The sequence below is a fragment of the Lethenteron reissneri genome, chromosome 65, assembly GCF_015708825.2.
Source record: "Lethenteron reissneri isolate LAM-NWPU_2019-01 chromosome 65, ASM1570882v1, whole genome shotgun sequence".
Lineage (NCBI taxonomy): Eukaryota > Metazoa > Chordata > Hyperoartia > Petromyzontiformes > Petromyzontidae > Lethenteron > Lethenteron reissneri.
The window spans coordinates 3,650,975-3,674,406 of record NC_083843.1 but is presented as its reverse complement, the minus strand read 5'-3'; the positions used below and the strand labels follow the sequence as shown (position 1 = coordinate 3,674,406).

At 44.8% G+C, this 23,432-nt stretch overlaps 1 protein-coding gene across 1 annotated transcript; it reads right to left on the bottom strand.

The window, feature by feature from the left end:
* Positions 1-9,083: 9,083 nt before the first annotated feature.
* On the bottom strand, positions 9,084-18,836 carry LOC133359717 (E3 ubiquitin-protein ligase TRIM58-like). Its single transcript, XM_061578237.1, has 6 exons — positions 18,222-18,836; positions 16,062-16,157; positions 15,285-15,518; positions 14,226-14,248; positions 13,121-13,236; positions 9,084-9,634 (listed from the first exon to the last, which is right to left on the bottom strand). Exons 1-6 carry the CDS (start codon positions 18,531-18,533, stop codon positions 9,084-9,086), a joined length of 1,332 nt encoding a protein of 443 aa, XP_061434221.1. The 5' UTR covers positions 18,534-18,836.
* Between the last annotated feature and the right edge of the window lie 4,596 nt (positions 18,837-23,432).

The window sequence follows — 23,432 nt, the reverse complement described above, 5'->3', positions numbered from 1 at the left end:
TAAGTTACATGAATTGACGCATTTATATAAATTAATATTAAACCTTTATTATATATTTTTTATAATTAAAATTAAGTGAATTATTTAGTTACCAATTAAATAAATATTTCTTCTTTATGTAATAATTTTAATAAATAATATTTATAAATATTTTATAATTTCAATAAAATAAATAATGTGTGAATATTCTTGGTTCTTTCAGTAAAGTCACGTAGAAGCGAAACAATAAAATGATAAAAATAATAAACAATAAAATTCTCACGACGTTTCGACTGCAACACAAGCAATCATCATCAGGTGTGAAAACCACAGCAAGAAAATTTGAAAAAGGTGGCGGTTTTTTTTTACGTTAGCACCACGGACAGCGATTTGGCAGTTGTTCAGATGGACGAGTCCATCTATGTTCGGAAAAGAGGAGGGGGGAGAGGAAGAGAATGGAAAGCGGTCTGAAAGTCACCGTAAGCGTGAACACAATCAATTAAGACCCGAAATGGTTTATTAAATCCTTCCAATAATTGCTAAGCCAGAATCCATCTTCTCGATTGAAATTGTCTCTGTGTTTGCATAATGTGGATAGCCTCATGAACGAATCTCGTTCATGAGGCTATCCTGAACAACTGCCAAATCGCTGTCCGTGGTGCTAACGTAAAAAAAACGCCTCTTTTTTCAAATTTTCTTGCTGTGGTTTTCACACCTGATGATGATTGCTTGTATTGCAGTCGAATCGTCGTGAGAATTTTATTATTTATATTTTTATTATTTTATTGTTTCCCTTCTACGTGACTTTACAGAAAGAACCAAGAATATGAATCCCTGCAGTCACGAAAGCTTTAAATCAAAACGTATGAATAATAAATTAAACAAAACAACTAATTTAAAGAATAATAAATGCACCGGTTCCCACCCCCCTTGTTAAATGGTGGATGTTAGGGGCAGGCGAGTGTGAGTAGATGCGTCTTGTACAGAGCACGGAGTTGAGAGACACTCGGCGCGTTGTGGACGTCCTGTGGGCAGGGCGTACTCGAGGCGGTTCGTCCCCCCAGCGTCGGGTGGACAATCCCCGTGTGGTTTGGATGAACTTATTCATTCGCATGAACGCCACCCACCCATTGCACATCACATAAAGTACGGGGGAAATTACTGCTGTTGAAAATATATTTTATTTTTAAATCAAAGAAAGCACGCATGACAGAACCATCCGCATGTAGGCACACGAGTTACAATATGAAAGTGAAGGAGTGTGCGCACGTCAATCAGAATGATCGTGAGTGGCAATGCTGCCGAGCTGCTCACAGCACTGCTGCTCGAGTAGAGGAGGAGAGGCGACTTTGATGATGAACCCGAGTACCCAGACACATCTAACGCGATGGAGCAGGTGGAGATGAGTCCACTTGCTGTACTTGCTGTACTGCCATCTGCTGGCAATCCAGAGTATGGTGACCTCAGTACCCAGGGGTAAGAGACTGATCCACCTGGATTACAGGGGATCCCTCCCCAATGGAATCCAGTGCTGGATTTCAGGCACCCATCACCACAGCCCGTGTTATACAGGTACAGTACAGTAGGTTGTTGGAAGGCAAAAAAAGGGTGGTTAGAACATCTGTGGAGAAGTTTATGAATAATGAAAAAACTGAAAGCTTTAGCTGGTGGAGTAAAAAGGGGTAAGATGTTGAGGGAAATTGGTAAAGTTGGCTATTTCTGCTATGGACGGAGCTATTCATCTACGAGCCAACCATTTCAACGCACGCAGTTACTCAGAATAAATAATTTATAGTGTCCACAGGCCGTGCGGATCGTGGGGGTTGTTTGGCCACACTTCACCACGCCGGCCAGTACGGGTTAGTGTTAGACGTGGGATCTTTAGACAGAGGTACAAATTGCAGTACAACATTGGATTGTTCTGCTTTACCCTGTTCTACACACATCAATTTCCAGCCTAGCAGCTGGAAAATAACTGACTGATGGAGTCAAGGCACATATAGGGCCACACAGTAGGTTTAACGAACCCGCTTCATGTACAACATCTGGCTACTTTGCAGCCTCAGTTACTTTTGAGTTTCACAAATATTCGTGATCCACCAACCCCCCCCCCCAACCTCATAATAGAGTTTTTTCACTTTTTTCTGGCAACAAAACTGAAACCTTTTTTCAAGGATTCATGTCTGCATTAACCACAATACTTGCAGTCAAATGCAAACAAAAAACTAACTATGATAATATATGCATTGCCCTTGAAACTGATTGGTCCACACCAAGGGACGGCTTTCTTTTGAGCCTCAAGCCAATTGGTGCTCGACCAGAGGATGCCAAAAGGCGATCAGCTCAAAGACAATGCAATATCAAAGTGATAAGGGCTCGGGGTGAGCATCTACATCATTGGACTTCCTTTGCCAGTACCCCCAACCTCCTCAAAAGGCCTCCACTCAGGTGGGCTCCCCCGAGTGATGCTGATCAAGGTGGTGGTGAAGCCTCTTCAGGCTGTGCGCGTGTTCTACTGACGATGCGTTAAGCCTCACGAATTGTAATCATCTTAATCTTTTTTCCAAACAACTCAACACGTTCATCAATAACACCGCCATACAAATAAATGCATTCATACACACAATACGCGACGTTTATAGCAATTGGCATTCTTCTTAAACCCATTATATGCTTCTAGATTTGAAGCTTTCGTGACTGCAAGGATTCATATTCTTAGGTTTTTTCGGTAAAGTCACGTAGGTAAAACATTAAAATTAATAAAAGTAAAATAAAATAAAACAAAAATATAAATCACAAGCTTCCGTCTTCTGGTGGAACCGTCACAGCCACGACAGCTGTATCAAGTAAATGAGAGATTACAAGAGCTACCACTCCGTATATATAATGCTTGGAGAGGGGAAGGGCCAAGTAAGGCACACTTTTTATTAATATGGTAAGGTGAGGCTTAAGACACATGGCCTCCCAGCATTGAACCACTTCTTGGACCACATCAATTCTAGAAACCCATCCATCAGATTCACCATGGAAGTGGAGAAAGATGGTAAACTACGATTCTTGGATATTCTGTTTGAGAGGAGGCCTGACGGATCCTTGGGACATTCTGTCTACAGGAAAGCCACCCACACAGATTCCTACTTGAAACCGGATTCCCACCACCACCCATCTCAAAAGAATTCTCTCATCTAAACGCTATACCACAGAGCCCATGGCATTTCTGACCAACACCACCTGGCCGGTGAATTAAGACATGTACATCGGGCCCTCAGGATGAACGGATACTCTGACCGCACTATCCGCCAAGCTGTTTCTCCCACCACACAGAAACAGCCACATGAAACTCCGACCAAAACTATCACGTTACCATACATAGCAGGCGTGACCAAAAAGATCTCCAAAATTCTAAACAAACATAAGATCCAAGTCCGATTCAGTACAGTGCATAAAATCCGTGATTTGATTCCATCTGTGAAGGATGTCGTTCCTGACTTACAGTATCCTGGAGTCTACAAATTGAGTTGCAGTTGTGGTGATTGCTACATTGGAGAAACGAAACGTCATGTTTCTGATCGTGTCCGCGAGCACAAGTCAGATCTGAAACACGGCAGAACTGATTCTTCGGCAGTTGCCGATCATTGCTACAACTCTGTGGGCTCTCATGAAATTGTCTTTTCCGAGACCAAGGTGCTCTGCAAACCTCCTGGCTACCATCAAAAGTTTGTACACGAAGCCATACAAATATACAAACACAGACATAATTTCAACCGTGATGATGGTTACAAACTGAGTAATCATTGGAAAGATGTGACTAACCATGCAAAAAAGATTTAACTACACTTATTTGGTCCATCTTATTTGACAGACAACTATTACAGGTTATTGATGAACAGCCAGGCTTGTTTTACCATGTTTAGTTGTTTCTTTTTTCACACTATTGTTATGTAGGCCAGGCTTAGTCACAAACCGTACCTCTCCATAACAAAGCCTCAGCCTTTGTTATGCAGTCTATTCTTAGTCTTAAGCCTCACCTTACCATATTAATAAAAAGTGTGCCTTACTTGGCCCTTCCCCTCTCCAACCATTATATATACGGAGTGGTAGCTCTTGTAATCTCTCATTTACTTGATACAGCTGTCGTGGCTGTGACGGTTCCACCAGAAGACGGAAGCTTGTGTTGCCTCCGAAACGTCGTGATTTTTAATTTTGCTTAGTTTTACTTTTATTAATTTTAATGTTTTACCTACGTGACTTTTCCGAAAAAACCTAAGAATACCATTATATGCTCTCAAGAAGAGGCATTGCTTGAAATGTCACCAGTTGTGCGTTTTCTATTATCTGGCTGTTTTTGAGCAATATTTTGAGAGTTTATTGTCTTGTGCACAATTGTCAACGTAGTATCATCAAATAATAATTCTAAACCTACAAGTTATACAGGTTTGTTTCACGTTGAGGACTGACAGCCAGCTTTAAGCTTCATGTACCTGCGATCTTTGCAGACCAATTCAAAGTGGAATGATTTAGCAAACACTGGCACAAGGCTCAGTAAATTTGAGCGTCTATCTCTTGAACATCTACTGTGAAAATAGTTTAAGCACGAGTTATCATTTAATTGAGCACTCTAAACGAAAGCAAACAAATCACTTCTGGGTAGTCCTCTTATCACTGCAAAAGTGTCCAGGAGTCACAGTATTGGTGGCAACATGTTCACTACCTCGCCTGGTACACAGGAGGTCGTGTGTTCGATCACGACCATAACGCTCGCTGTATATTTTGAGTTATCAAGTCTCTCTCCCCGTTGTTGCATAGATTTTTCTCCGGTTCCTCCGTTTTTCCCCTCTACATTTAGAATAAATTTGCATTCAGAGGATTTGCCTGCCACTATATATATCCACGTGACGAGCCACTCCGTTGAGCAATAATTTGTGATAACCAGGTCACATGTGAAAAAGAGCGACTTATCTCAGTGAGCCTTGCCAGTAAAATAAAAATAGTTTATAGTTTGCATCATCCCACATGCCACAATCCACCACTCTGCTCACCCCCCCCCCCATGGCCTATTGAACCAGCGCTGAACACAAGACGTACTTGAACAAAAATACTCAAATATATGTTAGCCTACGTTTACTATTCAAACCCGCTATAATCGTGAATAAATTAAAAAAACGCATCTCCTCTCTGAATCAGCCACTGCAGTCATCTTGATCAAGCTGCTGAACCAACTAGGCTCGCGACAAACGCTCAACCCGAAGGCAGCCATTTTGTGCGTTTTAAACATTAAAACTTAAATAAACATAACATTAAATTGAACAAGCGACTCTAATAATTGCTTCTATATTTCAGTGTTTACGATTCACAATGTTGTAACCGCCTTCCGATCGCTAAATGCAGATAAATTTACCTCAGAATTTCCATAACAAAGTCATCAACGCTCGTTAATTGTAAATAAATGAATAAATGATACAAAATGGAGTCTCCGACGCTATTTTGTATTTACATTTTTGGCGCCAAAAAAAATGAAAGCGACGAATGAGGCAACGTTGAAGACTTAAAATCATTGGCGGAGTTTGACTACCATATTTGTACCTCACATTAGGAATCGCGGGAGCATTTTATTAAATTTCATTTGTAAGTAATGAAAATAAATGAATAAAGGTGTCCAGGTTTTTTTAAGCGGGGGGGTGGGGGGGGGGCGTTGTCCCCCCCTCCCCACCCAAACTCGGCCCATGCTGAAAGTGAACATCTCGCACCGTCACCGCTGGCTAAGAGACACCGCATCGGCCCTCCCGGCCACAGACCACCACCACTACCACCACTACCACTAACACCACCACCAACACCACTATCACCACCACTAACAACACCAACACTCCGAACATCACCACAACCACCAACACCACTTCCACGACCAACACTACCACCACCACCACCCCGCTTCACGCCCACCAACGGAGTACTGTACACTATTGTAGTGTTGCTTCGGGGACACTTTGTAGGGGGCACGTCTTTATTATACACACGCACCCTAACTACTAAACATCAACTCCTCGTACAATTTATCTCGAGCACTTCTTCCACTTGGTATATTATACACCTCCTATGTAGCGTGCCTACCCCTGCTACACTCCAGGGCCTCTGGCTATAATATCCTATGGGAGGCTACCTGACCCGACCCAGCCAAGGTGCAGGTACAGCACTGACCTCACAGAGCTTCGGCCTTTAAAAGGACGGTGAAGCTAGGGGTTCAGATTCCTATTCTAGCAGGTATTCTTGCTTCAACTGGTCGTCTTCAACTTCAACTGCCACAAACCTCCCCAGAGGTCTGCTTTAAATACGCTTCTCAGCCGAGGGGTGGGGCTCTGTGGGATCGTAGAACACCCCGCAGCCCCCAACCGCTTTTGGGCTGTCTGCCTTTGCAGGCAATTGCAGCCGCAGCCCCAGAGGTCGCAACCGGGTACCCGATACCCGTACCCTACCCGATACCCGGCTACCCGTACCCGGCCGGGTACGGGTAGCCGTTTGCGACCCTGGTGCGGCCGGGTACGGGTACGGGTAGGCCGTGAGTCACTGGTGAGTAACCGTTTGTCACTCATTTCGGGTAGGGTACGGGTACCCATTTGCGACCCTGGTGCGGCCGGGTACGGGTACGGGTAAGGAATCAAAACCCGTTTGCGACCTCTGCGCAGCCCCCAGCCGTTGTGAGTGTTTGCGAGGGATCGTAGAATCCCTCACAGCCCCCAACCGCTTCTGGGCTGCTTGTCGTTGCCTGCAAGTGCAGCCCATCCATGGCGCTACACTATATATATACTTCGGTGTCTCTGTATAAAGCCCTCTGTGTCCTGTCTGTACATGACCACTGTACACGGCCACCACCAGCAGCTGTGTTGGCAATGACCTGAACCGGCCCTGGGCCTCCCCTAGGTCGACTCAACACCAGATGCATCCTGCCTCGTGCGGTGTGTAGTGAACATCGCTGCTGGCCAAAGGCGAAGCCAGACGGCTGTGGTGCTGACAGTCACCAACTCGTGAGCCGTCACGGCTTCCCTAGGCACTGCTGCCACTCGCTAACGGGACTTGTCCACACGATCTACCGAGGCTATACGGGGAATGTTTGTGTAATTTGCATATAAGTCTCTCTGTATTTATACAGCCTCTGTGTGTAGTCCTGTACATGATTCTGTGTGTCCCCAGTCTGTGTGTTTTTGTGTGTAATACGGTACATGTCTCTTGTGTCGTCTGTGAGTCTTTGTGTGTAGTACTGTACATGCTTCTGCGTGTCTGTAGTCTGTGTAGGATGTGTATCTGTGTCTCCAGTCTCTGTGTATATTGGTGTAGTGTGTGACTCTCTAGTCTGTATATAGTAATGTCAATGTTTCTATGCGTTTCTAATATGTGTTTGTCTCTGTGTGCAGGGAGTAGGCTGTGTGTATATACAGAGTGTAAGGAGTAGACTGTGTGTGTATACAGAGTGTAGGGAGTAGACTGTGTGTATACAGGGTAGAGAGCAGAGGTGTGGACTCGAGTCATGTGACTTGGACTCGAGTCAGACTCGAGTCATGAATTTGATGACTTCAGACTCGACTTGGACTTGCATAACAATGACTTTGTCCCACCTCTGAGGTGTGGACTCGAGTCATGTGACTTGGACTCGAGTCAGACTCGAGTCATGAATTTGATGACTTCAGACTCGACTTGGACTTGCATAACAATGACTTTGTCCCACCTCTGGTAGAGAGTACACTGTGTGTGTGTATACAGTGTAGAGAGTAGGCTGTGTGTGTATACAGGGTAGAGAGTACACTGTGTGTGTATACAGTGTAGGGAGTAGACTGTGTGTGTGTATACAGGGTAGAGAGTAGGATGTGTGTCTGTATAGATCGAGTGTTCCAGTGTAATATGCTGTGGATTGTGCACTGCACCACAATCCCAGTGAAATTAGTTAAAATACCTTCGATGGCTGACATTCAAAGCAAGTAATATCTTAGTTTTAAATATTTAAAAAATATTAAACAAATATTTAAACTGGTCCTGAACATTGCCGAGTTCGACTTAACTATAAAAACGACACCTTGTGTAGTGTGTAAGCATGAGTGCTGGGTCACAGCAGCGTAAGTGGTGATCCCCCCCCACCACAGTGCTGAGGCGGGCGTGGGGGGAGAGGGGGACGGGTGACGTAGTGACGTCACCGCGTTGGGGGAGCGTGCGTGGTGACGTCACAGAGTGGGGGCAGCGTGCGTGGTGACGTCCCCACGCCCATTACGCAGCAGGAGATAACTTGAACAGCTCGGATATTGTTGGCGCCTTTTGTGTTTGGCGCCATCTCTTTATTTGTTTATTAATTTGTAGATTAAATTTGCTTGGCAGTGTAGAGGATTTGGTCCTCGTGTTAAATTAATGAAGAGCGTTGCGGGATGCAGTGAGCACGAATGACGCTGTACACAACTACATTGTTGTTGTTGTTTGTGTTCTGTATTTTTATTGTAAAATTGACGATACAAGCGTTACAACGCCACTGTCGTACACGTACTTTTTTACGTTTTAAAATAAATAATATTATTGTTTTGACTTAAAACTTTTTTTGACTGATGACGACCGCTTGTGTTGCGATCAAAACGTCATGAATTTTTTGTTTTTCATTTTAAGTTTTTACTTAATGTTTATTATAAAAAAAGTAAAAATTTTTTTTTTTTTATCTACGTGACTTTACCGAAAGAACGTAAAGAATATAATATTATTGTTGTTGTGTCTCTCCCACAAACCATGACACCACCAGTGTATAAACACATCCCAGTACACCATTGCTACTCACCGCACCCCTACACTACAATCACACTCCTTTGGCAGGGTGAATACATCCACGCTGGCTTCACACACACACAGAGCGGTACCAATTTTATCACCCCCCCCCCTATGAAGGTCGTGAGGATTGTTTACGCTCAGCCCCCCCCCCCCCCCCCCCCCCCCCGTTGTGACGGAGAGCCACGCAGCCCATAGCCACCGACAGCCACCTGCCAGTCACGGGCGTGGCGCTGCGCGTGACGGTGACGAGGGTGGCGAGCCCCGTGCGTCGTGGCGTCGGCCCTCTGCGCTGTTCACGTTCACCTCTCTCAGGACGCACCATTCAGATCCACAATCCTCACTGAGTCACCGTCATCCCACCCCCAAATTGCCAGCCCAGGGTGTAGGGGCTGTGCGAAGGTTTGGTGAAACGAGTTCAACAGCGACATGGAGTCGGCGCGGTAAAACGACAACAGCCCCGCGTCCCAGTCCAGATGAACCCCGACTCTCCGCGGAGGCTCCGGCACAGACATTGACGTCGCTACCCCGCCATGCAGCACTGAGAATCTTTCGCCTTCTTTCTGTAGGCACCAGGAGACGTCACTCCCTCCCAGGAGGCACTCATCACCACTTCCGCTCCATGGGATTGTCCCGTACGCGACTCCAATCCGACACCACCACGCGCTCCCCACGTCCACCTCCCAGTAGTGCTGACCCGATGAGAAGCTCTCAGAGCACAGGGCTTGGTCCCAGCACTCAAAGGGGTGTGGGTGATGGGGGCGACCCTGGAGGACACGGCTCCACGTCACCGTCCTGAGATCCGAGGAAATCTGGAGGCGGTCGCGGGCTGAGTTTGCGTCCAGAGTCGGTGAGCGTCCATCTGTGGTGAGGACAGCGACGACTCTTGCATAGCGGTCACGGCGACGTGTGTGCAGTAGCGTCACGAGCAGTGCACGTGGCGTGTACACACACACACGCTGGTGTTGTGTTGTCTGTTGTGTTGTTGTGGTCATATCGCAGTACGTGATACGTTGATATGTAACACTGTGATCATCACGTGTATGACATGCATACAGGACTAGCATTTGCTAGTATTAGTGTACAGTTACTAATATTCGTTAGTATTAGTGTACGCAAACTAATATTCCTTACTGTTTGTGTACACATACTAATTTCCGTTAGTATTTGAGCACACATACTAATATTTGTTAGTATTAGTGTACACATAATATTCGTGAGTATTACTGTACGCATACTAATATCCGTTAGTATTTGAGTACGCATACTAATATTCGTTCGAATTTGTGTACACATACTAGTATTAGTATTTGTGTACATATATTAATATTCGCTCTTATCTATGTACACACACTGCTAATCACTCGTGAATAATAATTAGTGAATAATAATTTATCATAACAATAGTACTACACTATTTTGACCATGGGTGTGTGTGCAGTGTTAGTGAACAGTGGTGATGATGCCAGCACCACGATGTTAACGCCACTCTCACAGCGTCTCTCTACAAACACGACGCCTGTACAATAGCCACCGCAGCCTCGCACACTCACATCCACGCACAGATATTTTGTCACTCCGCTGCTGGATGAGCACCTCCCCGTGCCGTGCGCATCCTGGGGGGGGGGCAGGTTTGACCATACTTCACCGCTCTCGTCGGTGAGTGTTGGCGATGTTGGGGATTTTGAACGTAGAAGCGTAGATGTACAGTATAACAATGGTTCATGCTGCGCTGCCCTCTGCTGCCCACCCCGTCACAACAATTGAGAGTTTTTATTTCATTAAATAAATGTTGATGCCCAAATCTCTACCGGGCCCTCCGGTTTTTCCCTTCACTAGCAGCGAGTATTTGTCTGCTTCTATAAATGTCCACACAGTGACGATATCAGCCACTTGCCTGAGCTGTCATTTGTGGTGGCCAGGACGCTTCTGAACAAGTGCTACATAGCTCAGTGGGGCCCTGCACCTGGTCAAATAAAAACACGTTAAATATGTAGGTCAGAAAGCCCCGCAGCCTATAGCACCTGCTATGCACGGTGGTCATCCATCCCAGCACTCGCCAGGCTCAATGCTGCTTAGCCAGGAATAGACCCCACGTTGAGCAGCGCGTCAGCTGCTGTCCCACCGCTCCCCCGATGAGTTTACTAACTGTTAAAATATAAACTCGTGAGTGGGTGAGTGGGGGTGTGAGTGGGTGAGTGAGTGGGTGAATGAGTGGGTGAGTGAGAAGGTGAGTGATTGAGGTTGTAAGAGTGAGTGGGTGTGGGGAGTGTTAACGTAGCGGTAGGCACACTGCTCTACTTTGATCTTTTTCAGAAGCGACCTGGCCACACGTAGTGATTGCTCATTGAAGTGGCTTTTCACGTGGAAATGTATAGCAGCCAAATACCCTGAACGCAGATTTCTAAATGTGGAGGGAAAAAACCGGAGATCCGTAGAAAAATCCATGCGACCACAGGGAGAGAGACACCAAAACTCCATCTATACAGGCATCGGGATGGGGATAGAACCCACGACCTTCTGTATACCTAGCCACCGTGATGTATACATCAGTGCTTGTACTGGAGCGTGTACATTTCCATCTGTGTGTATGAGTACACTCGGTCTAGTCACGTGTACTCTTGATGTCATAGTCCTACAACTATGCTGCAGTGTGGCTCTCTGAGCTTTGGGCATCATTTCCTTTACAAATCGCAGTTTCTGGACGCAAAACGCCAAGTGTGCAGCAACAAGCAGCACAATACAAGTTGCAAATACATGTTTGACTTAGGCCAGGTTCGTGTAGGAGCTTGGGAGCAAAGACGAGTGGAGGGGTCTCCCAAGTGGAGCGGAGTGATGGAAGACGCAGAAAGAGAAGTGAGGTGACCTGCGGTGTGGTGGGTGGGTGAGTGGGTGGGTGAGTGAGTGAGGTAATAAGAGTGTGAGAGAGTGAGCTGGGGGAGTAAGAGTGTGAGTGGGTGGGTGGGTGAGCAGATGAGTGAGGTAGCTAGAGTGTGTGTGAGTGTTAATTCTGGGAAGAATTTTGACCGCGATTGCATCGTCTGTTGTGATTGCACTCTGAGAATCCCAAAGCTGCCTTAGTCCGGCTTTCTTAACCTCGTGTAGCGATGCACGGTGATGGCTACATGTGGATAATCTCGCTGCAGTGGTCCACTCCGTTGTGACTTGAGTGAGAGTGACCTCCTGCTTGAGCAGTTGTTCATTCGTGTCGCTGTGAACCAAACGACCTCAGTTTGATTACCGGCTGTGGCTAACAACGGGGCTGAGCAACATCAGAACTGGTCCTTGTCCTGCCCATTCGCAAAAACACAGACACAGTGGCCACCGTGGTGAAGTATGGTCAAGCAACCTCCATATTTGACACACTATGGGAGACCTTCATCCAGCGATAGATTGACAAAAGGCTGTAAATGAGGATCTTACACTGAAACTCTGAGACCCAGTCAATCATTTAGATTCCATTGTATTTTTAAATCCTTTATATTAAGTTCGCTTGCTTGCTTACGACCATGCAAATCTTCCGGTCGTTTTTTAACCCACTTCCCGTGATCCAATCGAGCTGACATTTTACACACAGACTCGTTGTGCGTGACAATTAATGTTCGTGAAAATTTTTTTCAAAAATTTTACACTTTTTAGGACAAAAATATTATATTTAATTACCAATTGCTTAATGGTGCAATGCAATCATCTGACCCATAGGTGGCAGCCATCTCAAGCCAGAGGACGAGAGGACTCTAGCCGCCACGCATATAAAGAATTTATAGTGAAAAACTTTGTTTTTACGGGTTAATTTTTTAAGTCCCGGTTGTGAAGGCTGCCTTCGCGATTATTAAAGAGCTGTAGTCTCCATCCTGTATTTCGTTTTATGTTAAGAGTTTAATCCCAATATGCCCGCAATGAGCGCCCTACAAACAATAAGTTACTTATCATGTGGCTCACGTTCATCCTAATTCTCACCTAGCAGCCACTGTCAACCAATCGTGAACCCACTGCACCCACGTGTGATGGTCAGCGTCTAAATAAGCGTGACATGACTGACATGTGCTTCGTCCATTGCTTACAAAGTCGCACTTTTGCTCTCATGAAACGCACTGTCACGTTACTGTTGTTGTTTGCAACTCATGATGAATGAGACCCTTCGTGTTGTTAGCGAACTTTCACCCAGCACCTCTGTGCCCGTTTCATGACCTGAATGTATGCAGGTCTCCCTTATCAAGGGGTCACGCTGCATTAATGCACTCAAGCCTGGGTAAAATAAAGGACGCCCTACAAATGGGTAGGATTTGTCGGCAATCCAGAGTCTGTAATGGAGTCTAATGAAGATTGTTGTGGCAGAGGGACGTACCGAGAAAAGGCAGAAGTTTAGTTTGGACGCCACCCACTGAGATGACTTTTCCGAGGTTCAGACCGTGTGAGACGGGGGCTAGGTCATCCTGAGTCTCCAGGGAGACGCAGCTCCTCCTGCACTCAAAGCACAGGAACACACAGAGTCTATTGAGGGTCCATGTCTCTCCACACTCACAGCACAGGACACACAGAGTCTAGTGAGGGTCCATGTCTCTCTTCAAACGGACAATACAGGCAGCCCTCGACTTACGAACGTGGCCTCAAAGTGCACTTGGCTTGGTACAGGCGCCGTGGTGACATCACCGTCACTTAGTGGTGAATGGCAGGTATTGGTATTGTTGTGGGGAACGGTAGTTTAGTGGTGAGTGTTCTGCGCTACGAAAGCGGCGACCGAGTTTGATTCTTGGTGACGGCCAACACCAGTACCTGGTGTGGTGTGTAAACATCGCCACCGGGGAGACAAAAGCAGCAGGCCATGACGCTGGCCACCCACCCCCTCGCGTGCCACCGTGGCGGCCATCTTAGGCACTGCTCGCTGAGAGAACTTGCCCCATACAGCATGTTAAGGCTACACGGGGGATTGTTGTCGTTGGGGTGTATTTGTCTTTGTGTGTGCGCATGCGCGCATGCCCTGTTTGTGTGTGTACAATTGTGGCGACTCATTGCCCCCCTTCCGAAAAACAAGCTAGCATCAAAGTAAGTGAAAAATAAAACTTGTTCTCTACGTATGTTACTTTATTTAATCTTTTGTTTACTCTACTATCATTTTTATAGTATTAGATGAAAATGTATAATATTTCTTAATTATGAGTTTTACAATGCTTCCCTTTTTGTTGAACCGTAACATATTTTATAACACTGACTGTGTCGGCATTTAAATATGCTGCATTATTGTTTTCCGACTTACGAACCGTTCAGCTTACAAAGGAGTCGCATTCATAAATTACGTGCGTAACCCGAGGACTGTCCATATGTGATAAGACTGCCCATACGGGATACGACTGCATACAATTGGGTTTATTAGGAATCACATCACGACCGTTTGATAATTTCTCCACCAGGCGGCAGACAGAGCTCGAGTTTGAGTCTGGGTTGGTACTGACCTGAGACTCTCATGCAGGGGATCCTGAAAAACATAAACCCGCATTTCACATTAACATTGACACCCTAAACAGATGCCCCACCTCCACAAAGTCACCTGCTGTTTACAGTGGACCGCGACATCAGGGAATTCACAAATAACTGCAAACAGAGCATGATGAAAAACGGGGTTCGTTTATTTGGACACGAACGGACGTCTAAAAATGACAAAACTACACTTTAACATACTCTTAGTTTTTTCGGTAAAGTCACGTAGGTAAAAAATGAAATAATTTATAAAAATAAAAATAAAAGAATAAAAATCACGACGTTTCGGAGGCAACACAAGCTTCCGTCTGCAGGTGAAACCGTCACAGCAAAATATCTGTGTCATATCTGTATACAGATATTTTGCTTCGACGGTTTCACTTGAAGACGGAAGCTTGTGTTGCCTCCGAAACCGTCACAGCAAAATATCTGTATACAGATATGATACAGATATTTTGCTGTGACGGTTTCACCTGAAGACGGAAGCTTGTGTTGCCTCCAAAACGTCGTGATTTTTATTCTTTTATTTTTATTTTTATTAATTTTTATTTCATTTTTTACCTACGTGACTACCGAAAAAACTAAGAGTATGAATCCTTGCAGTCACGAAAGCTTCAAATCTAGAATACTCTTTTACAGGTCTATTCTAGTAGATAAATAAATGGTTTAATAACGCGCAACAACTCATGTTGTTGAGCTCTGAATAACCCATGTAAGGCCCACTAAGCTGTGTCGCTCTTTTTCAGAAGCGACCTGGCTACAAATGACAGCTCAACAAAATGGTTTGTCAAGTGGACACTTACAATAGCAGCTAAATACTTTAAACGCGTGAATTTGATTCTAAATATAGAGTGTAAAACCAGAGGACCTGGAGAAAAATCTATGCGACTACGGGAGAAAGAGAGAGAAAGTCAGAGAAATGCAAACTCTAAATTTACAGTAGGCATCGTCAGGGTCGGGGTTGAACTCATGCTCTCCTGCGAGGTACTTAACATATCCTAGCCACCACGGCGAGTGAATGGAGGTGGTGCCACCTGCAGGAAGACGAGGGGGTCCTGCACGGCGAGGGAGGCAAGCAGCTGGTTGATCTCCTGCTCCAGGTCACGTGCTGTGCTCTCGTAGCGAGCGATGTCCGCCTGGATGCGGGACAGCAGGGAGCGGCCCTCCTCGTCCACGCGCTCCAGCGCCTCCCTCTCCTCCTCCCTCAGCTGCTCCCTCCGGCGCTCAAACTCTCGGCTGATCCGCGCCTTGGTCCCACTCAGAGACTTCTACGCAGAGATACGATGTCACGCTATTGAAATTCAACACAACACAGTGCGATGTGACTTCATAAAGGACTTCGATACGGTCACGTTTAATAATTCCGTTCGAAGAGGCAGGTGACTTAATTTTTGAGAACGGGGAGTAATAATATGCACTAAAGAAGAAGGTTTAGAGATAATATTCATAGGTAGTCTTATACCAAATTCTCACTGTGTACCCGCATTGTTTGCGTGTCTGTCTATACCTGCACGTGTCTGTGTGTCTCTCTCTACCTGCACGTTTCTGTGTCTCTCTGTACCGCTACGTGTCTGTGTGTCTCTCTGTACCTGCACGTGTCTGTGTGTGTCTCTGTACCTGCACGTGTCTGTGTGTCTCTCTGTACCTGCACCTGTCTGTGTCTCTCTGTACCTGCACGTGTCTGTGTGTCTCTCTGTACCTGCACGTGTTTGCGTGTCTCTCTGTACCTGCACGTGTTTGTGTGTCTCTCTGTACTTGCACGTGTCTGTGCGTCTCTTTGTACCTGCACGTGTCTGTGTGTGTCTCTGTACCTGCACGCGCCTGTAGGCACCCTTGAGCTGCTGTGTCCGTGATTCTGCAATAGTCTTCTTCTTCTCTCTCCCTGTCTTCTCGAGTCTGAACGTCTCCTATAAATGGGGTAGACAAATACGCGATGTTTGGTACTCCCATCATCATCTAGCCCATGCCTTTAATTCGGAGCCTTGCAGGCCAGTTTCGTGGATCGCCCAGCGATAATCATCGCCCTTTGAATCTTTAACCTCCAAGGTTGTAAGGTGGTCTTCAAGAGGCAGCACAACAGTAGTGTCTGAGGTAGGTGGCTGGATCACAGCGCGGTGTATTGAGGAGTCCCCACGCTCGTGTTTTCTCAAGTTTTTCCCAACAATGGATAACCATAACCCCGCGAGATATCTACAGCACACACTTTGCGTGACAGTGCGGTAAACACCCAAACTTGAATCCGAAATTTTACAGGAAACCAAGCTGAGTGCCAGAGCGGTATTAGGGTACGGACAGCTCTGGTGCTGATAGGCCTGCTGCTCGGGTATGTTGGGACAAGTTGGACAGGACTCAGGGGAGGGAGAGCCATGTGATCAGATTCGTTACATGCTAAACACGCCACCGCCTCCGAAAGCAGGAACAACCGCACACTCATTTCACAGTTTCAACATTTCTAGAAATGCAGTGTATGCGATACTACTAATTTTAAGAATATTGCTACAAATAAATAGATGCAGATTAAGTTTAACATGTAGGCTTTGGCCACCAATACTATTCATGATTATAAGTGTGTCGTTAAACCCGCCACCACCCGACACAGTAAATTAGTAAGAGTTGGTACTTGAAAAAAAGTGCCAATTACTTCAGCATACTGGTGTGTTGGAAAGTAAACCCACAACATTTACAATTTGAGTACCGTTACGTTTTGCTTGGCTACTAATTACAACCAGCATCATCAGGCGACAGCCATAATTTAATTTGCAGAATAAAATTGTCAGCAGCAGGAAACACAATGTCAATATTAACACTATCATATTAATACTATGACGATGTAAATAATATTACCAGCAGCAACAACGACAACAGAATAAACAAACACATCCATAGTCATGATTATGATGTTGGACATGAATATCCTTCATTGTTATGTTTGACACTATGGGAACCTCATTTGCCAGTAAAAATATGATAATTGGTCATCTGGTCCAATCCATGTGAGACTAGGCTCTAAGGAAAGCTGTCTCGGGTGTGGACCAATCAACTTCAAGGACAGTGCACATTATCAGAGTTATGTCTTTTGTTTGTATTATGACTGCAGGTATTGCGGTCTATGCAAACATGACTCCTTGTAAAAAGGTGTCAGTTTTGTTGCCAGATAGAAGGGTAAAAAAACAATTATCATGTTATGTTTGACTTAAGCTGTCCCCATTTGATTGCTTCTGGCAGGGCCTGACACTGGCAGGATTAAGCGCTGTGAACGTGAAACTGCCTACGCCAAGTCCCACCCAGGTCTGGCTGTGTGCCCTTATTCCTGCACTCTGTTGCCCCATTTCACCTGCCAATAAAAGTATGGCAGGCTAAACGCTCTGGGGGTTGCATGCTTCACCGTGGCAGCGCTCAATCACAATCCACTGTTCTGTCACAATGCAAATACACGGCGTCTATGTTAGAGGCAGGGTGTCATTTTAGACACCAAACATTGCAACATAATCAAATCTAAATCTGCCCTATGGACAATAAAACCGTGCCTGACAGCCTGGTTCTCCCATTGGAATGGCTTTTGATTTGCCTCTTTTAAGTTCATGGTCAGTGCAATTTTGAACCGTCTCACGTTTGAAGTATCTCGCGTTAGTCCACATTTCTCTCCACTCATCATTGCTACTGACATGTACGAATATTATAATGCGAAGTGTATTTTGCAACTTTGCCAGCCATGTCACAAAGTCCTTTGTCTTCTAACTAAACCATGGAACACCCTGCTTTGCCATACATTCAAATCAACATTGCCATATTCCGTGTCTTTGCTGTCTACCGTGTGCTTCGATTGACCGTCACACTGCTGACAATAGGAGGTACCTAATAATATGCAAATATTAATGATAAAATACAGACCGTCTATCTGCACAACACACACGAAGAATGCTGTGGTTACACTGCAGGATATTGGATTATAGCAGCAATTTATATCTCACCTGTTTTGTCTGTTGTGCATTTTCCACTGGAATTACCTCATGCCCTCTATGTTCCCCAGCGATGGTGCAGACTGTGCAGACCAGGCTCTCATCTTGTTCACAGTAGAAATTTATCTGTTCCTGTCTGTGCTGCCGGCACCGTCGCTCTTCCAGATTCGCGATGGGAGCCACCAGGACGTGGTCACTTAATCTGGGATTCTCCAAGTGAGGGCTCACGTGCATCGCACAGAAGGACATCTCACATCTCAGGCAGGTCTTCACTGCAGGAGTTTGGCCGCCAGTGCAGTTCTCACACACGACGGCCGTGGCCATCCCGTCTCCAACTCTGATCTGCTACGCCAGGTTGGCAAGGGCCACGTTCCTCCTCAGCTGGGGTCGCACAGGGAAGGTGGCTCGGCACTGCGAGCAGCTAAAGCTGCTCGCCGTCTCCCAGGCGGCCTCCAGGCACTGGAAGTAAAACGAGTGTCCGCAGCTCAGCGTGGAGGGGCAGACGAACGTGCCCAGGCAGATGGAGCAGCGCAGCTTACTATCCACACTCACTAGGAGTCGCGCTCGCCATGACCCGTGCCTTCGCTGGGATCGCTCGCTGTGTGGCTCAGAGAGACGCTGTACCAGGACCTCTCTCTTATAATGACGGTGAAGAAGGAAGTAAAATAAAAAGTTTTCATTTCGTCACTGACATCACGAGACACTGCCTGGAATGTGAATCCGCGCCCTTAGTTGCACAAACAGCAGCCTCAAGGTGAACATGGCTACTGTACACACTTTGACATTTAAATAAATGAGTGCTGTTGTTAATATAAATCGGTGAGGCTCAGCTGCGGTGGCTCATTCTTGAGATTAGTGTCGAGAAATAAACTCATCCTTCTACAGCAAGTTGGTGGCAAGATGTTATCTCCCTCGCCTGGTATACAGGAGGTGGTGGGTTTGATCCAGACCATGACGCCTGCTTTATATTTAAAGTTTGTGTCTCTCTCTTTCTCTCCATGGTCGCGTCAATTTTTATTCGGGTCCTCCGGTTTTTTCCCTCCTCATTTACAATGAGCATCACGCGTTTAAATTTGGCCGCAATATATTTCCACGTGATATGCCATCACTTGTGACCGGGTCGTTTCTAATAATGAGCCACATTGCTCAGTGAGCCTTGCGTGGTAAAACAAAATAAATAGTTGGTATAGTTTTAGATATTTCATGATATCCTGCAACTCCATCTCAGTGTAATTACCCCAACGTGACGAGTTTCTTGAATGTCATTGTGGCATCCGAGATGGAATTTGTCTGTAGACTCCTGTGACCCATCCTGGAATCTTGAGCCTTTTGCTAGCAGTGTGACTCTATCACCAACTCTACCTGCCTCCGTCACCCACTGCTGGCGATGTCACCGTCTCTCAGGCACACCTTGTCCGAGACTGCAGATCCCCGTGCCGGCCATTCACAGCCGCACCCACCGCTCACTTCACCTCGGTTGTTTCACATTCACACGCACGGCGAGTCAACACTCAAGCACATGCAGCAACACGAATGCCCATTGGCGTTCACCATTATTGTAAAAAATATACAAATTAGACTAAACTATTTTTATTCTTAGGTTTTTTCGGTAAAGTCACGTAGGTAAAACATTAAAATTAATAAAAGTAAAATAAAATAAAAATAAAAATCACGACGTTTCGGAGGCAACACAAGCTTCCGTCTTCAGGTGGAACCGTCACAGCCACGACAGCTGTATCAAGTAAATGAGAGATTGCAAGAGCTATCACTCCGTATATATAATGGTTGGAGAGGGGAAGGGCCAAGTAAGGCACACTTTTTATTAATATGGTAAGGTGAGGCTTAAGACTAAGAATAGACTGCATAACAAAAGCTGAGCCTTTGTTATGGAGAGGTACGGTTTGTGACTACGCCTGGCCTACATAACAATAGTGTGAAAAAAGAAAACAACTAAACATGGTAAAACAAGCCTGGCTGTCTATCAATAACCTGTAATAGTTGTCTGTCAAATAAGATCGACCAAATAAGTGTAGTTAAATCTATTTTGCATGGTTAATCACATCTTTCCAATGATTACTCAATTTGTAACCATCATCACGGTTGGAATATTGTCTGTGTTTGTATATTTGTATGGCTTCGTGTACAGGCGTGACCAAAAAGATCTCCAAAATTCTAAACAAACATAAGATCCAAGTGCGATTCAGTACAGTGCATAAAATCCGTGATCTGATTCCATCTGTGAAGGATGTCGTTCCTGAATTACAGTATCCTGGAGTCTACAAATTGAGTTGCAGTTGTGGTGATTGCTACATTGGAGAAACGAAACGTCATGTTTCTGATCATGTCCGCAAGCACAAGTCAGATCTGAAAAACGGCAGAACTGATTCTTCGGCCGTTGCCGATCATTGCTACAACTCTGTGGGCTCTCATGAAATTGTCTTTTCCGAGACCAAGGTGCTCTGCAAACCTCCTGGCTACCATCAAAGGTTTGTACACGAAGCCATACAAATATACAAACACAGACATAATTTCAATCGTGATGATGGTTACAAACTGAGTAATCATTGGAAAGATGTGATTAACCATGCAAAAAAGATTTAACTCCCCTTTTTTCGTCCATCTTATTGACAAACAACTATTACAGGTTATTGATAGACAGCCAGGCTTGTTTTACCATGTTTAGTTGTTTTCTTTTTTCACACTATTGTTATGTAGCCAGGCTTAGTCACAAACCGTACCTCTCCATAACAAAGGCTCAGTCTATTCTTAGTCTGAAGCCTCACCTGACCATATTAATAAAAAGTGTGCCTTACTTGGCCCTTCCCCTCTCCAACCATTATATATACGGAGTGATAGCTCTTGCAATCTCTCATTTACTTGATACAGCTGTCGTGGCTGTGACGGTTCCACCTGAAGACGGAAGCTTGTGTTGCCTCCGAAACGTCGTGATTTTTATTTTTATTTTATTTTACTTTTATTAATTTTAATGTTTTACCTACGTGACTTTACCGAAAAAACCTAAGAATATGAATCCTTGCAGTCACGAAAGCTTCAAATCTAGAATTAAACTATTTTTGTTTTACAAGGTGTAATGCCCTACTGAGCTATTAGCTTATTTTTCATATGCGACCTGCCCATCACAAATGATAGCTCATCAAAGTGGCTCGTCATGTTGGAAATGCACAGCAGCCAAATAATCTAAATACTGTACTCTAAACGCTTGCTTGAACCCGGAGACGCTCTCTTGGGCTCTGCGGGTTGTTCACAGCAGATAACGAATGCATTGAACTCTACACCCCAGTCGGACTCGTGGGAAAACGCGAACTGGAATCCACTGAACACGGCCTGGACTCATCCGCTTTCAGTTTTCAGTTTTAGTTTCATTTATTAGGTATAACCTTGTGAGCCATGCGGCTCTTGACTCGGGTGCAACCGCAACAAACAAAAACATGAACAATAAACCTCTTAAAGTGACTACACGCAACAGAAAAATCCAGGAAAAAACAACAAAAGTCTTCCAGAAAAAACACCGTATTTCAACACTGTGTGCAAAAATCCCAGTGGGATACAAGTCAAACAATAACAACCATAAGACAATTTAGTTTAAAGTTATCATGCTAACTCTGTACTACAACAAACAAACATGGCTAAACCGAAACTTTTAAAAATCACCAAAATAAAGCTATAAAAACAATGTAACAGTGATCATAAGAACTGTGATTCAAATTTAACAATAAGTGATATACACAACATGTACACCCAAACTTTGCAGCCATAGCTGGCTGCATGAGTCACTCCATGACAGCAGGAGTATCGGTTTCAAAATTTTTCAATACACCTTTAAAGATCAGCACACTATTATCAAAACTCAAGATCATACTTTGCAGCGGTCATCCTAAACGATACATTTGATTTCAGGTCATACTGAATAGGAGTGGCAGCTAGGGGTGTACAACTACTCTAGAGCAGTTTTGAGTGAAGATCTCACAGGTAGTGATCCAAGTTGTAGTTTATTAGCGATAGCATTGCAGACCCTGGGGGCATCAATAGAAAAGGCCCTTCCTCCAGTATTTGTACGGCAATAAGGAATGTGAAGCTGGTAAATGAGCGAAGACCTTAGGTCACATTTGTTCTTCGAAACAGTGAGGATATCCAGCAGGTAATCTGCTGATTTTTTTGTAAGTACATTGTGAATAAATAAGATCTGATGCACAAGCCGTCGATAATTAAGATAAGTTAAGGTTGATCCAATGTAGAAATCGCAGTGATGGGTCCTATATGGGCAGTTTAATGCAAATCTTAAGGCCGAGTGATAAATTTAGTCAAGCTGCTTCAGTATAATACTGGGGGCTGATTTATATACGATGTCACAATAATCAAGTAGAGGCAGTATGGTAACTTTTATAAATTCGAAGCGGAACATAGGGGGAAGCTTTGCTGGTGTCGATACAGAAAACCAATTTTTTATTTTGTCCTTTTACCAATATAATCGATGTGATCTTGAAAATTCAGTTTTGAATCAAAGATGACCCCAAGATACTTAGAGATCTTGACTTGCTCTGTTTGATGATTATTTAAGGAATATAATTGGGGAAAAATTACTTCCTGCTTTAGTCCTGGTGAGAAAAATAACAACTTGGTTTTGGAGGTGTTCAGGACTCGTTTAAGAGCAACTAGCTGATGTTGCAGTTTGTTTAAATCACCATGGATCTTAGCAATCACGTCATCCGGAGAGCCGCCAGCAGTAATCAGTATCGTGTCATCTGCAAACAGATTTAGAACAAGAGGGGGCCGAGGATGGAACCCTGTGGAACCTCTTTTGTTATCTTAATACTGTTTGACCTCCAACCATCTATGAATACAGTTTGGGTGCAAGAAGAGAGGTAATTTTTTAACCATTCTACTGCGTGTTTGGCAAAACGGAGGCAACATAGTTTACAAAGCAGGGTGTTGTGGTCGACTGTATCAAAGGCTTTGGACAAGTCAAGAAAAAGACTGGCGCAGTACTGCTTATCATCAAGGCTACTGTAAATGTGATTCAGGGAGTCTAATGCAGCAGATGTGGTGCTGTATTTTTGTTGCAGAACCAAGATTGGTTTCGATGTAATAGATTGATGTCGGACAGGAAACTGCTAATTCGGTAGTTCAATACTTTTTCAAAAATGTTCATCATCGAGGACAAAATTGAGATAGGTCGGTAGTTATTTGGATCATCTTTAGGGC

What these genes read in the sequence shown, in the direction of transcription:
- LOC133359717 (XM_061578237.1), bottom strand. Translation starts at nt 18,533, where the DNA reads ATGGCCACGGCCGTCGTGTGTGAGAACTGCACTGGCGGCCAAACTCCT. An exon ending in ACCCCCTCGTCTTCCTGCAG is followed by an intron (nt 14,249 to 15,284) that starts GTGGCACCACCT and finishes TATGTTTTTCAG; the next exon opens with GATCCCCTGCATGAGAGTCT. An exon ending in CCCCTGCATGAGAGTCTCAG is followed by an intron (nt 13,237 to 14,225) that starts GTCAGTACCAAC and finishes CTTTGAGTGCAG; the next exon opens with GAGGAGCTGCGTCTCCCTGG.